Source organism: Phlebotomus papatasi, chromosome 3 (assembly GCF_024763615.1).
Source record: "Phlebotomus papatasi isolate M1 chromosome 3, Ppap_2.1, whole genome shotgun sequence".
Lineage (NCBI taxonomy): Eukaryota > Metazoa > Arthropoda > Insecta > Diptera > Psychodidae > Phlebotomus > Phlebotomus papatasi.
This window is the reverse complement of record NC_077224.1, coordinates 1,724,345-1,739,143: the sequence shown is the minus strand read 5'-3', so window position 1 is coordinate 1,739,143 and position 14,799 is coordinate 1,724,345. Positions and strand designations below refer to the sequence as shown.

General features: G+C 36.5%; 1 protein-coding gene across 1 annotated transcript; it reads left to right on the top strand.

The window, feature by feature from the left end:
* The first annotated feature begins 3,380 nt into the window (after positions 1–3,380).
* Positions 3,381–14,799, top strand: LOC129806452 (protein tweety). The gene is given in 6 exon segments (XM_055855048.1): positions 3,381–3,742; positions 3,840–4,112; positions 8,852–9,720; positions 9,796–9,894; positions 13,724–14,303; positions 14,385–14,799. Coding segments are annotated over 6 exon segments (2,247 nt in total). The 5' UTR covers positions 3,381–3,592; the 3' UTR covers positions 14,661–14,799.

The window sequence follows — 14,799 nt, the reverse complement described above, 5'->3', positions numbered from 1 at the left end:
GTCCCAGAGGAGACGAAAGAGATAAACATATTTTGAATTTTCCTAACAGATTAGTGTTGCTACTTTTAAAAAATAGAGGATGTGTCTGTATTGAAACTGTGCTGAAAAATTTGCAAGAGTCTAAAAGTGCGAGTGCAACAACTACACTTCACACGTAATCTTCACTTTTTATTAAGCTTGATTCTCACTCTGGTTTCAAAATACTTTAAAATTAATAGGAACGGTTTTTGATGATTTACTAATCAATTTTTGCAACAAGCTTGGCTATTTTTTTCTGGATCTTTTTGGCTATTGATATATAAGATCAATTTCTTATCACTTGCCGACAATCGATCTAGAAAAGGTTCTTCACCGCAACATAAGGGAAGTGTACCACGGGTCGGAATGTTAAGGGACATGCTCCATATTTAGCTGAAAATATGAGACCCAAAATACAATTTTGTTGTTTTTCATATGCCAATTTATACATTAGTGATCCATTTAACCATTTCCGTGTATTTACATTTTAAATATTTACGGAAATTAATAATATATCGGTTTAAATTTAAATGCAAGGATGCAGTGTCTTCCACGGATCGGAAGGGGGTGAGCCACGGATTGGCAGACGTTTTTGATGAGGATTCTTCTGCTTTCTTGACATCCAAATCACTCTATAAGGCTTCAGTGAAGCTTTTTCGTCATCCTTACACGAAAAACCTTTTTAAAATTGTTTAACTTAATGAAATATTCACTGGTAAATAGTTCTTTCACAACAAAAATATTCAATAATGGCCGTGAATATGACATGAGGGGCGCTGAGCGCAATTTTTCACGAACACAAGTGTGCTGATCCGAGGAACAAGTGAAACAGAACGTATTTGCTCGCAAAAAATAACTTATTTTCCATTTTTATTGTCGACATAAATAAAAAGGTGCACTGATACTGTTATTTGAATCACTAAGTATTAATTTTTTTAATTAACACAGTTTTGTAAATTATTTTAATCAAACATAATTCATCATATTCTCACAAAATCTCATGCGAAATTTTAAGAAATTGATGATTGGCGTAATTCTTGCTAATCTTGCTAATGGTCTCTACACACTAGAAAAATGTATGTCCATATTGAAGTGAATTCCCTATGCTTGGGCAGGAAAAACTCTTCAATATGGACACAATTTCTCTAGTGTGTAGACGCCATAAGACTCTGATACAGTGGTTTAATAAATGAGGCAATTAATAACAATTTTCTTAAAAACTGGAAGAAAAAATTGGTTCTGTAGATTAAATATGAACCAACATAATGCATTTAGTTAAAAATCATTGCTAAATTGCAGCAAATAATTCTCTAAAATACATTTTATTTCGGGATTCCGATACGCGGGATAGCCTTTCGATCCGATAAACACTGACGATCGCTGGTACCTTATCAGGAGAAAAATGGCTACATTTAGAAAATTCCCCTTATTCCTTGAAGTGAAAGAATGTGGCACCCATGTACAGAGCTTTTAAACACATCCAAGCTCTTCTAAATAGCGTAATACGATTTAATTATTGTTTTCCTACGTTTTATCAATTTATTCAATTCTTATTAGACCTTTTCAAAATTATTCTAATATGAAATATTATAAACCCATCTTTTCGTCCTTCATTTAGTAAGTCCTTAAAAGTATAAACCGACTTTTTTGAAAAATACTTTTGGCATTGAAGGGATTTAATACACTAAAGACTAAAACCTTTCTAGTATATGCAAAAAGGTGAAGAAAAATGGTGGAGGTGACCTATGGGACACCCCTTAACGACGTTCGCGTAAAAGTCCCATGAATTTATGCAATCACCCTTATATTTACATATTTATGATAAATTGGAAAAAAAATATAGCAAATTTGTTCAAAGTCAACTGAAATAGCTTTGTCATTATTTGTGAGCGTTGTGAGCCATTAGATGAATTTGAAATTCCTGTAAAAATTAAGGAAAATTATTATTTAGCTGAGTATTTCCTCGGAAAAATTACAACACAATTAAGCTATAAGAAATTCGAGTGTATTTGCTCCATTTACTGTCATAATTGAACTTATAAATTTCAACAAACCTTTTCAGTTTACCGCTCGAATTAAAAATCTTAACTAGAAGTAACGTAATCTGAAAAATACATACAGTGCCCGCTTTTGATTTTTTGAATTTGTTCAACGTCTTGAAAATATAATACAAGGTTTTTTTTCCGAGAGTTAGAATAAAAGTTTTAAAGAAGATTAAAAAGACAAAATTAGAGAATTCTATGCTATTATACTTCATTTATTGAACAAAAACTTCACAGGATAATTCATTCTCATTGCTGAACACACATGCATACATAACCTCAAAATGATTTTAAAGGTAACCGTCGATAACTCGTCCGGATTACGGCGATCCGGATTAGAGAGCGGGCACTGTAATTAGACAAAAAAAACCTTATATTTGACCACTCCCACTTCCAGAGACTTCCAAGAGCTTCATTTTCAACTGTACACCAGACCCTAATATCTCTCCCTTGAGGGAACCTCCATGCAGTTTGGAACCCGGGAAACCCATAGATTTTTAGGGACTCCGGGAATCTTATATTTTTCAGAGAACTAGGGAACCCAAATGTGATTTTCAATGAACTCAAGGAGAACCCGTACAGTTTTCAGGGAAACCAGGAAACTCATTCATTAATCAGTACAGTTTATATTTTCTGTAAGCCAAATATTCCAAAAATAGGGCTCAAAATTTCATTATTTTTTTTATTTTACATGATCCTTCCTCGAATCCCTTTGTAAGTTCCTTTCCCGAAACTTTGTAAGTTTAAGAAGGTTCGTCAAGGCTATCTATAATAAAAATTTCAAGTCTGTCTCTTTTATTTTAGAAAATAGTGAATATTGAAATTTTCGTTTTGACAAAGTTTTCCCCAGTCTCCCCTATATGGTGAAAATTTCCTAAGAAAATCAATAGGGAAATTTCACCTAGAACGTTTTTTTTTAGATTGTTTACCCCTTGATTTGTTTTTTACTTTTAAAACTTTTTTTTTAATTTTTCTCAGTGTTTTGCAATCTATTGTATGTAAAAAAATATTTAAATTTATAACAGTTTTTTAATTAGCAGAGACAAACACCCTGATAACATTTCGGCTGATCCTCGGCCAACTTCAGGGAGACGAACTCAAGAAAATTTGCTTGATTCCCTTGATTAAATCAAAAACCGTATTAAATTCTTGAATATATTATGCAGTAAAATGAATTATCAACCTCTCGTAATAACAACAAAAATGAATAAAATTGCCTTTCAATAATTTTTGTCCTGAAATAAAGCATTTCATTTTGACCGTTTATCATTCAAAAAATCTTCCCCTCAGGGATGACAGTTCATGCGGGTGTTCGCCACAAGAGGCACTGCAAGTAAATTTTGGGGCTGAGGGTGTGTCGTGCAAAAATTTCACAGCAAAAATGCCCCAATTTTCCGCCTAGCTGGTGCCCGGAGAATGTCCAGTGGAGGCTCAGTGTGTGCTTAAGCAGGTGTACAAGTGAATAAAAGTGCCCAAGGACTGGCTGCCCAGCGGATATCTCTCAAATTTGTCTTCCCGTTTTGCATTGAGTCATGGGGCTGCTGTCTGAGCCCGTCGACACTACCAGTCACTATGAGGCGCCCCTTATTGCCAAATTGCTCCACAAACTGCCCCACTACAACATCACCTTCCATCGCATTGCTAACACAACGTTCCGGCCAACAGACGCCGTCTATTTGGAGGTAAATCCCAAGTCCCAGGGGGTCAATACCCCCCTCAAAGTGTCCAAAAGATCAAATTGCAACTGTCCCTTTTTTCCTTTGGTAACTCCTGCCACAGAGTCTCGGGATTCTGGGCTCAGTTCCGGCTGCTCTGTTGATTGTGTCTCTGTTCGGACTCCTGCTCTACCTCATGACACGTTGCTGTGACCGGAAACCGCGTCCGGCTCATTCCATCAAAAGCCTCAAAATTACATTGTCCATTGTGACAGTTCTCTGCTGCGCAGCCATCGGATTGGGGCTCTATGGGAATGATGATCTGCACAATGGACTCCTGGAAGTTCTCACAGCCGGCCGGAAGGTGGACAATCTCGTGTCTTCCGTGAGGAATCAGGTAAAGCAATTTTTTAGAATTTACTTCACAATCCTTTTTGAAATGACTTAACATTCATATAAATATATATTTTTTTTTATAATTTCCAATAAAATTACATAAATATTTTACGAGCCATAAATATTTTGCAATAAATTATGTCATTTGGCTCGTGATGGCCTGTTCCAATAATAATCTAAATACCAATTGCATTCTTATATGAAAAAGGAGAAATAAAAATCAGTCAAGAGATACTAGTTAAAATTTCCAGTCAAGTTCTAATTCTTCTTAAAACACAGGATTTTTAATAATTCAATTAAGCTAAGGCTTCTAGGCTTCGCAAATACTCTGGCTCCGAACACTTTATATTTTTCACATTTTTTTTTAGTCTGATTTCAAAAAATTAGGTAAAAATATGATTTTTCAGGCTGAATATATTTATTTTTCGTTTTCTTCATACATTAAATTAAACAATATTTTAACAGTGAAAAATGCCGAAAAAACAGCTTTTAAAAGTCGGACAGAACAATTGGAAAGTTGGACAATTCAGTAATTATTCAGAAAATTCAAATAAAATACATTCAAGCTTCCTTAAATAGGGGAACTTGTGCAGTTTCGAATGGAAAGTGATGCCCAATATTTATTTAAGGTGTTTTACTGAATGCCGCACAACCCGAATTAATTATAGGGTAAGTGTGCCGAATTCCGGCCAGCTTGCAATTCCGGCCACCTTTTTTGTTCCTCGAATTTCCATGAATTTCTAGTTTTTGCATACTCTAGAGATTTGTACAATGCAAAAGAATAACAAAAAATGTAGCTTCGACAAATGAGATGACGTGAAAAAGATATTGGAAGAATTCCCGAAGGATCTATGAGAATGAAGGTGGCCGAAATAGGGCACGAAAGCTATGTCTACATTTTTATTAATTTTAAAATTTATTAAGAATAATTTTAGAGTTAATAAGGACGATAAACTGGCTACAAGATTTCAAGCAGCACTCATTAAAAAGAAGTAACCAAAAAAATCAATTTGTATTAATAATATTACATTTCAAACTTAAGACTTCGGCGCTTGCATGCAACTATGCCGAAATTTGGCACACTTAGCGTATGTACGCTGCAGTTTCTCCGGAAATATTTTACCGGACACAAAAATTTGCACATCACTCTTGTTATGGAACTTTCATCTACTTGCCTTAACCATTAGCAGGAAGTATCATGCGTTTAAAAGCCAATTTTATGCAATTTATCTAAGACATCTTTCTGTGACACTCGGAAAACCATTATTGCACTGCATTCTGACAGTCAATTATGTGTCATTCACTCATAAACACACCTATTGTAATCCTTGGATTTTCTCTAACTCCAATCGGTTTTAAAGAAGATTTTATGAACAACACCAATTCAAAAAACGATTAGCCACAAATTTAAAATGAAATTGGAATACTACTTGAAATCAAGGAAAAACCAGTGATAAGCCCAGATAAGCCTATGGTAGCTGAGATTCTTTACAGGCTTCACAGGTAACCTAGAAATGCGTACTCCGAGTTGCACTTGCAATTTGGAATGCGTGAAAATTCGATTGTGAGTTGAATTTTGGGGTAAAGAATTTTTATTAGTCTTGATACCTCCTTAATGTAAGAGATGCTAATGGAAATAATAAAATAACTTTTTTTTCTCTTTGCCAAAATTAATATGAAAATTTAACTGTTTTGAAAGTTCTGAATTCAGTGTACTTACTTTAATTATTTTATTGCTTAATAATTTCATAAAAAAAATTATGAAATTTATTATGTCTGGATTTAAATCTTAGAAGAAATTACCACGGAATGGTCAAGTGGATTATTATTTTAATGGACCAGTAACACGGCTCTAAAGATTGAAATGGAACATCTTTGTTGATTCTTGTGGATTTTTATTGTTCTAAAGTATCTTTTGGGGTTAAAATTATAAATAATTTGCAAATTTATTATAAATCCGTGTTTTCAGATTAGGTTCAAATTTATTTAAAGTTAAAAAATCTAAAAGATACTCCTCCATCTCGAGACATGGCAAAAAATAATATTTTCTTTCGTTCATCTGGACAAGCATTTTTGCTTATATAGAGGAAGATCTCATAATTTTCGACAGTTTCTAAATTTGGACACATTGAGGGTAAAATTGGACACTAAAAGTAAATTGATTAAAATTTTGCATTTTTTCCAATATTTTATGAATAATGAATTCTATCTGGGCCAATCCATCTCAAGACGACCGAAAAAATCGCAAATAGCGGGTTCATGGTCTCAGATATTTCTGAATATTATATATGTTAAAATACACGATAAAATAATATACCCCTATATATTTTTTTTTCGCCCAAAAAAAATTCCTGGCCGGAGACACATGGCGCCAAAGATGGCGTCTCGCGCTTCATTCGTCAAATGAGATTTTTGGCAAATATTTCAAAATGCTCTATCTCGCGAACGGGTTGAGATTTCTTCTTACTCTTCTTTTTATTTGGAAGATAATTTTATACTCTTTAAAACGGTTTTTTGAATTTTTTTTTGGAAAAATTTAAAAATTAATTTTTCTCAAAAACCCCATTCTCAAAAATTTTCATTTTTTTACCGTTGATCAGTAACATTGAGTACTACACTCCCTGAAAAGGCTAGCTTCCACTTTTGCGTTTATTTAAAAAAATATATTCAAATTTTTACAACATTTCCAAAAAAGGAAAAATACCAGTTAAACTCAAAATTTTGAGTTCAATTTTTCAGGGAATACAGTACTCCACAATACTTATAAACAGTTAAAAATCAAAAATTCTCGATCTCCCGGTTTTGAAAAAATTATTATTTTTTTATTTTCAAATAAAAATGCCTTTTATTGACAAAACTAAAGCTTTAAATCATATTTAATAAATGTACTAATTATGTTTTTTTTTTGTTTTCTTTAACCCTCTAACGGGTAAGACCGCCTCCAGGCGGTCTTCACAAAAATCACATTTACAGCGACAATAAAGGTTTTATTTATTTGAAAATGCTATAGTGTCCTCGGTAATAGTCTTATAAACATCTCTTGAAAGTTTGAACTCATTTTGACTCTTCGTTTTGTTGCTATTCCCAGTTTTGTGTGACAGGTCAGATATAAAGCAACAAAAAATATTTGTGCAGTTGAAAGTTTCCAGGCTTCTTGTGACATTCTACGATTCACTTAAATAAAAAGGAAGTATTAGCTGTCCTAAATTAGAACCAAAGTGTCCAAAATTACAACCAAGGTGTTCAAAATTTGAGTAAAATTAACTTCTACATATCAATTCATTTTTAAACTTATTAAAACTAATTTCAGTAAAAACAAATACGATAAATAGCTTGACAAGTTTCTAAACAATCTTTTTGAAAAGAGAGTAACTACAAAATCCAATTAGTAGAAAATATCGCACTTAAAATTTGGAACATTGGTGCTTACAGGGGCCTCTCGACATTTCATTTTTCCATACGTTTTTGCATAGAGGCACTGAAGCCAGTTGGCAAGTTTTTTCCTAAAGAGAATTGACTTATAAGTCTGATATATTTCGAAATCGTGCATTAAAAGCTACCTAAAAATTCATATTTCATAATGCTCGCCGAAATAATACAAGAACTACGAGCAAATTTGTTTAAGTCGCGGTGCAATAGCTGCAAAATTTTTACAAGGAAAAGTGAAAAATATCTTCACTTTTTAATAGGCTTGATGGGGCCCTGGTGCTTATAACCACTCTGTCTAAAATTATGAGCTTTTGCAGTGTTCGGAGGGAGCTATCCTTGTTTGGTCCTCGTTTTCCCTACAGTCCATTGTTAGTAAAACCATTTGAAATTTAATGGTACAGTCGTTGTGAAATATGCCAAGTCCTAGAAGCCAAGCTAAAATCTCGTTTAATTGGAGTAGCAACAAAGTTTTTATTAGTGTCCCTTCCACAGTTATTCTTTCAGGAGTTACACCCTAGTCCTTGTTATTTATTTGGAGTGAATCATCCTTTAAACTTTGATGATTCATAATGACTTTTCAAAGCAGAGAAATAAGAGTGTAAGAGCAATATGAGAAGGATATGTGTTTCATTACTTTTAGACACATTAATCTTTATTTTTCTTAGAATACAAGAGTTCTCTTTCAGTTAGTTTTACTAAGCTAATTTACTTTTAGTTTTCCTAAGAAACTTACACATTTCTTTTAAATATTAAGTTAGATTATCATCAATTATTGATAATTATGTTATAATCATTTGTAAATCTCTTAAGAAAAGTAGAAGAAATTCACATTATTCGATGGCATGAACGATCGAAGGGAGAGTACTTTCCTCTCTAATGGCTTCAAGTCTGCCGTGTTTTCTGTTCTAAGAATTTCTTAGAAAGAGGAATTTTTCATAGATTTAGTCAATTATTCTTACTTGAAGAGACAAGTTGCAATAATTTATCAGTTAACTCTTTCCGGACCGCAGCATATGCTGCAAGCCAATTTCACCATTTTTTAATCAAAAATATCTAAACTCAGGAATTAATTGAGGTTCTACAAAAAATATCTTACATTTGGACATCCTTATAGTTTGTAATCATCCACAAGAATTGGATTTTTATCAGTTCTGGATTTTTATCAGTTCTGAATAATTAAAAAACATTGTTTTTTATAAAATATTCATATGCTTCTTTGGGTACTCAGAGTCCCAAAAGAGACAAAAGAGTTAAGTTGATAATGCGGGCACAGGGAAGGAAATCTAGGAGAATTATGTTTGCATTTTGCAGACTCACATTCTGGAGAATACACTGGCTATGAAGATTCGACCACAATTGGTGGAATTGGCAGATATATTTGATCAGCCAGCTTCCAATCAGACTGCTCTGTCACAGTTAATCTTGGCTCTCAATGTTGTTCAGGGCAATGTTACAATTGCCATTAATGCTGCCGGAGATATTCGTCGTCCTTTAATGGGCATCGTTATGTCTAATTTTCTCAATACTGGGGATCAGTGGGAGTTGATTCGATGGCCAGGAACTGTGGCTATCCTAGCACTCTTACTGGTGCTCTGTGCTGTGCTCTTGGTTGGAGTTGCCAGGCATTCTCGTTGTGCTCTGATTCTGTTCAGTGTTTGCGGATTGTTAGCAGTGACTGGATCCTGGCTCATGTCAGGACTCTATCTGTCCAGTTCTGTGGCAGTTGGGGATTTGTGCATTGATCCAGCTGAGTATTTGGCCTCAGAGGCACCAAGTGAGATGCCAACGGATGTTTTGCTCTACTATACACAGTGTGAGAGTGTTCGCTCAAATCCCTTCACACAGAGACTGCGAGAATCCCAAAATGCCATAAATAATGCACGAACAGCTATGTCTACAGTGTCCAAAGTTTCTTTGGTCCTGTTTAAGTCAGCGGGGCTTCAGCCGAAGTTGGGAGCTGTCTCGGCTGATCTGAATTTGAGTGAACGTCTCCTCACGCAACTCACAGCTTTGGTGGATTGCAAAGCCATTCATTTTAACTACTTAACGGCAGCTCGTGGACTGTGCGAGGGTGGTCTCTTGGGGTTGGTTCTCATGCTCATTGCCAGTTTTATTGCTGCCATTCTGCTCACTGTGATGGTCTGGGTGGACTCTCACACTTGGATCTACATACGGAAACGGTGAGTTGAGGCATCGCTACTGGACCCTTTTTGCGAACTTTTAGCACTCGAATGTTATTATCTTTCTCCCAATAGAAATGACTACTCTCAGGTGGAGGAACCATCCTACATTTCTCATCAGCCACCGCAGAATCATCAAACTATGGCCAGAACATTGCCTCGGAATCACAATGGGTGAGTGTGTGTTTATTAATTTATAAAACATGCCTGATTAATTATTTACTAAGCGACGGTTTTGATGGAGTTTGCGTGGAAAGGAATATGTCTGTTCTGTTTCAGTTAATAGTTAAATCTATAATATTTTATGGGATTTCAGATACAAACATTTTAATTTGGGTTAATTAATATTCTTTTTGGTAAATGAATTATTAAGCAAACTCTACTCTACAAGGGAAAGCAATACGATTCCTTGATATTTCGATGATTTAATACCTTTGTAATTAGAATAGAATGGATAAGAACACAATTTTATTTCATCTCTTCTTACTCCGTGCGGCCATCGCCGTCTTATGGTCGAGACCAACCTCTAAAATGATGAAAAATCCCTTTCCAGTTTGTATATTTTGTAACCTAACGTCAGCTTCGCAGGGTTACCAGCAGAGGGAGTTGGATACGCCATATACTAGCTGTTTGATTCCCTATCACTTCAGTTTCATAGAAAGTTCGACGACTTAAGCCGAGAAACCGCTTAATCATTGCTATCAAAATAATACTGACTAAATTCCCATCAGTTTCTCACTAACTAAGTCGTTTCTCGGCTGAATCCGAGAGACGGATTAGTCAGAAACTGATGGAAATGCCATTTGATCATTATTTTGATTACGCTTATACGAATTTCAGACTAGAGACTTATGGATGACACTTAGCACTTAAGTCATGGTCTGAACAGATCGGGTTGTGGCTAAGCCCAAAAATTTAGAGACTTATGGCCTCTATACACTAGAGAAATTTATGTCCATATTGAAGCAGTTTCCCTACGCTTGTGAAGGAAAAACTTTTCAATATGGACATAAATTTCTCTAGTGTGTAGAGGCTATTAAGCTGTCTACACACTAGGCAAATTATTGCAATAATAACATTTCAAAGTGACATTGAAATACAACTTCAATATTGAAGAGAATATAAGCAGCTTCCAATGAATCCACATTTTTCCACACTAAACTATTCGGTAAAAATTGGAACAAATGATAATCTGAAGAGTCAATATATGAAGAATATTCTAGGTTCTGGAGAATTTCCTATTACAACTCCTGTAATTTTGGCAGCGTCTGTATTAGAGGCACGATTTAGTGCTGATATTTTGGAAGATTACACCCTTTTTTTGGGCAAAATCGGACGTTTTTAGTAAGAAACCGCGTTGAATCTAATGAATTAGTCCTAGTGCTTATTTTCTATGATTGCTTCATCACGTTGGAGTAGCTCAAAGTGATTAATTTCCCTGGAATCACATCAAATTTGTAATTTATGCAAATTAGCTTTTGCAGGAAGGTTGGCTGTTTTTCCAGGACCCTTTCCACTATATATTGTTTTATTAGATCCATTTATCGTCACCTGTCACCAATTGATCCAGAAAAGTTGCTTCATCACAGAATATCAAGAGAAAAATGGCTACATTTCCTACATTCATACGGTTTCCCTTATTCCTTTCAGTCAAAAGATGTAGCATCCATGTATCGGTCTTTTTAACATATCAAAGCTTTTCTAAATAGCGAAATACGATCGAATTATTATTGTCCAACATCTTAACAATCTATTCAATTGTTATCCACAATTTTTTTTTCTTTCACTAGGACACTTACAATATTGCTATCAATGTAAGAGACCGTTCAAAATGGAGTTGATGTTTCGAATGATAAATCTCTATTTCAAAATTTTCCAAAACACCTTTCAATCATTCTGAGAGCAAGAACATAATCTCTAAATAAACGCCCAAAATGCTTTTCCCTGAAAGTCCATCACTTAAAGTTAAACTTTTCCAAATTGGCCTAATACTAAAAGCTACAAATGCAACTTTTTGTTCCGCATTTTGGAAGAGTTCTTCAAAGGACATCTCGACTTATTTGAAGGATACTTGGCATTAGAGGGATGTAAGGCATTATAAGTGAAACAAGGGGGTATCCCTTAACGCCCTGCGTGAAAAAATCCCACGAACTTATGCAATCATTCGATAGGTTAAATATCTGGTTTTTGTAATGCTTCTGTTTTCGATGTGTGACCTTCTACCCCCCCTATCGAACAATTTTGCCATGATAAGGACGCCTTCGAGGTACAACCGCACCCCGCGCATAAGTACCTAGGTACGCCACTGGCCCCAGGGTTAGATACGACCTTACCCAATCCAATGACCCATCCCGAAAACCAGCTTCCTCCAGTTTGCTTAAAAGCTCATCAGTCAAATGCCTTCGTGGTATCAATGAAATTGGTCAACATGTACATCGTAGGGAAGCAATCAAGGAAATCATGCAAGTCCCTCACGCAATCCAAATTCTTTCGAACCCTTGATTCGCTCGTACACTATTCTCTCCAGAATTTTGGCTATGGCAGAGACCAGAGTAATAGGTTTTATCAAAGGTTTTTGAGTTTCTACTGCATGAGCAGTTGACTCAATATTTGGATGATGGCAAGATGCTATGTGATCTACAATCGGGCTTCCGAAAGGGTCACAGCACTGTGTTAGCTCTTTTAAAAGTTAATCATGATATCTCGGCAGCCATTGACCGAAATCGTTTTGTCATATTGGTGCTGCTTGACTTTACGAAAGCCTTTGATAGCCTTCCGCATGATCTGGTCTGTTAAACTTTTCAACTTTTTCGGGCTCTCTTCATCTGCAGTCACCCTTTTCAAATCATATCTTAATGGTCGATCTCAAGTTGTGAACTTTCGAGACGAAATGTCTCCACCTGCCTTCTTGTCCAAGGGCATTGCTCAAGGCTCTATCCTTGGGCCTCTTCTTTTTTCTCTTTTCATCAATGATTTACCCTCTGTCCTGCGCAGCTGTTCCTATCACCTTTATGCGGATGACCTCCAAATTTATGTTGAGGGTGATCCCTCAGACCCTTCATCAGCGTTTCGAATAATGAATGAGAATCTCTCAAAAATTGAGCACTGGTCAATCTCCAATGGATTACTTCTAGACCCTAAAAAGTCGTAGGCTATACTCATTTATAAAAAATCTGTTCACATTACTCCTTATCTTCTGATTCTTCATGGAGAAGTCATTCCTTTTTGTGAGCAGGTGAAAAACTTAGGAATCAGCTTCAATACAAATCTGTCTTGGTCAGATCATGTGTCTTCTATTTGCCGTAAGGTCAATTACTCTCTTTATACGCTTAGGCGCTACCGGGACATCACACCCCGTGACACACGGCTGCTTTTGGCCAGAGCACTTTTGCTCCCTTTTTTCAATTATGGAGCCGAGTTGTTTTTTTTTAACGGACGCAGAATCGATGCGCAGACTCTCGGTGACACCTTCAACAATTGTATCAGGTATATCTGTTGGCTTAAACCTCGTGATCACATTTCCTCGGATAGGGATGTGTTTGTCGGGTGTGACCTACCTTCACACTTGCAAATGCGAGCCCTCACGTTCATTTGTCGGTTTCTTGTGTTGCGGTGTCCTGAATATCTAGCGGCCCTCTTGACGGACGGTCTACCTGTACAACCTGGGAAGTCTACCTGTATAACTCCCTTCCTCCTCTTACGAGACGATCGGTTGCTGCCATAAAGGAGCATTTCCTGAACTCATCTGAGTAGTTCTTTGAATCTTAACAATTTTTCTTTTTTTAACTATTTTTTTTATTATTTTTCCAAAATCTTTTTTTTCACTGACTATTTTTTTTGCATTTTTTCATCCTTCATCTGCCACAAAGTTGTAAGAGGGAAACAACCTATTTTTTGTGATGAATAAATGAATTGAATTGAATTGAATAGATCTGTACAGTATAGGAAATATTCATCAATTTCACATAAAGCAGTGCGTTCGTTTGTTTTGATAATTTTGTAGACCACCGGCCATCAGTGGATCACATACATTGGCACATGCTGGTCGGAAGCATCATGAGATGATGGTGCACCAACATGTGCATCCACATCATGGACAAATGCGATCTATGGGTACTCATACTTTGGGTCGGCTACCATCGCACAATCACAGTCCAGGACATAATATGCCGGGTCCCAATAATGGGAAGTACGCTACGCTCAGTAAGCAGTGTAAAACGCTGGAGGCGAATGATTTTTACTGAAATTCAGCCGCCTGTGGCGACCCGCACGGCAACTCGTCTCATGCCCATCATCATCATCATCACTATTCTGATGGGCACCAGGTGCAGATACAGCATCATCCGCCACATCAACCACTAGCTGTGGGCTCCGTGGCCACCATGCGACGTCCTGTGGCCAGAGAGGATGCCATTCCTAGTTCTAGTGTCGTGGATAGTGCCCTGTTTGAGCGGGATAAGCAGATATACAGGTGCTCAACAATGCGCCAAGGAGGGAGGTTCGATCAGAAAACTGGAGGGCCAATGAAACCGGCTATTCTCAATTGTCCCCTCCCGGAGATCCCGAAGAAGACCGATGAACAGGTAAATCATAAAGAAGAAGTGTCTTCTGAAGAGTTTTCACTAACGATGTAAACAAAACAAAAAAAAATACAATTACCGTAGGTGCTCTCTGCTGAGGAACTTAAAGTCTCCACAGCACGCAATCCACAACGAACGCTGAAACTGCCACCAAATGCCAAGGCCATTCCGCCTCCTAAGATTCTCTCTCCTTTGCCGAGTGATCTCAGTGGAGGCACAGCCAAGGCTCCACTACCAGTTGCCACGGAGGCTGAGAAGGGCAATGTGACCAAGTCACCAGCTGTGGCTCATCCACCAGCCACAACGCCAACCTCCATCAATCCCAATGACGAGTCAAACTACGCCGTGACTGAGCTGTAATAGTTGCTACAGGCCACCCATTATTTCCATTTTCATTCTCCAACGTTGTAAGTATCATAACTCCCCAATTGTGAAGTCATGTGTTCTCACCCTTTTTGTGTGCAACATATTTTAAGAGAGATTTTATTGGAAAAAAATA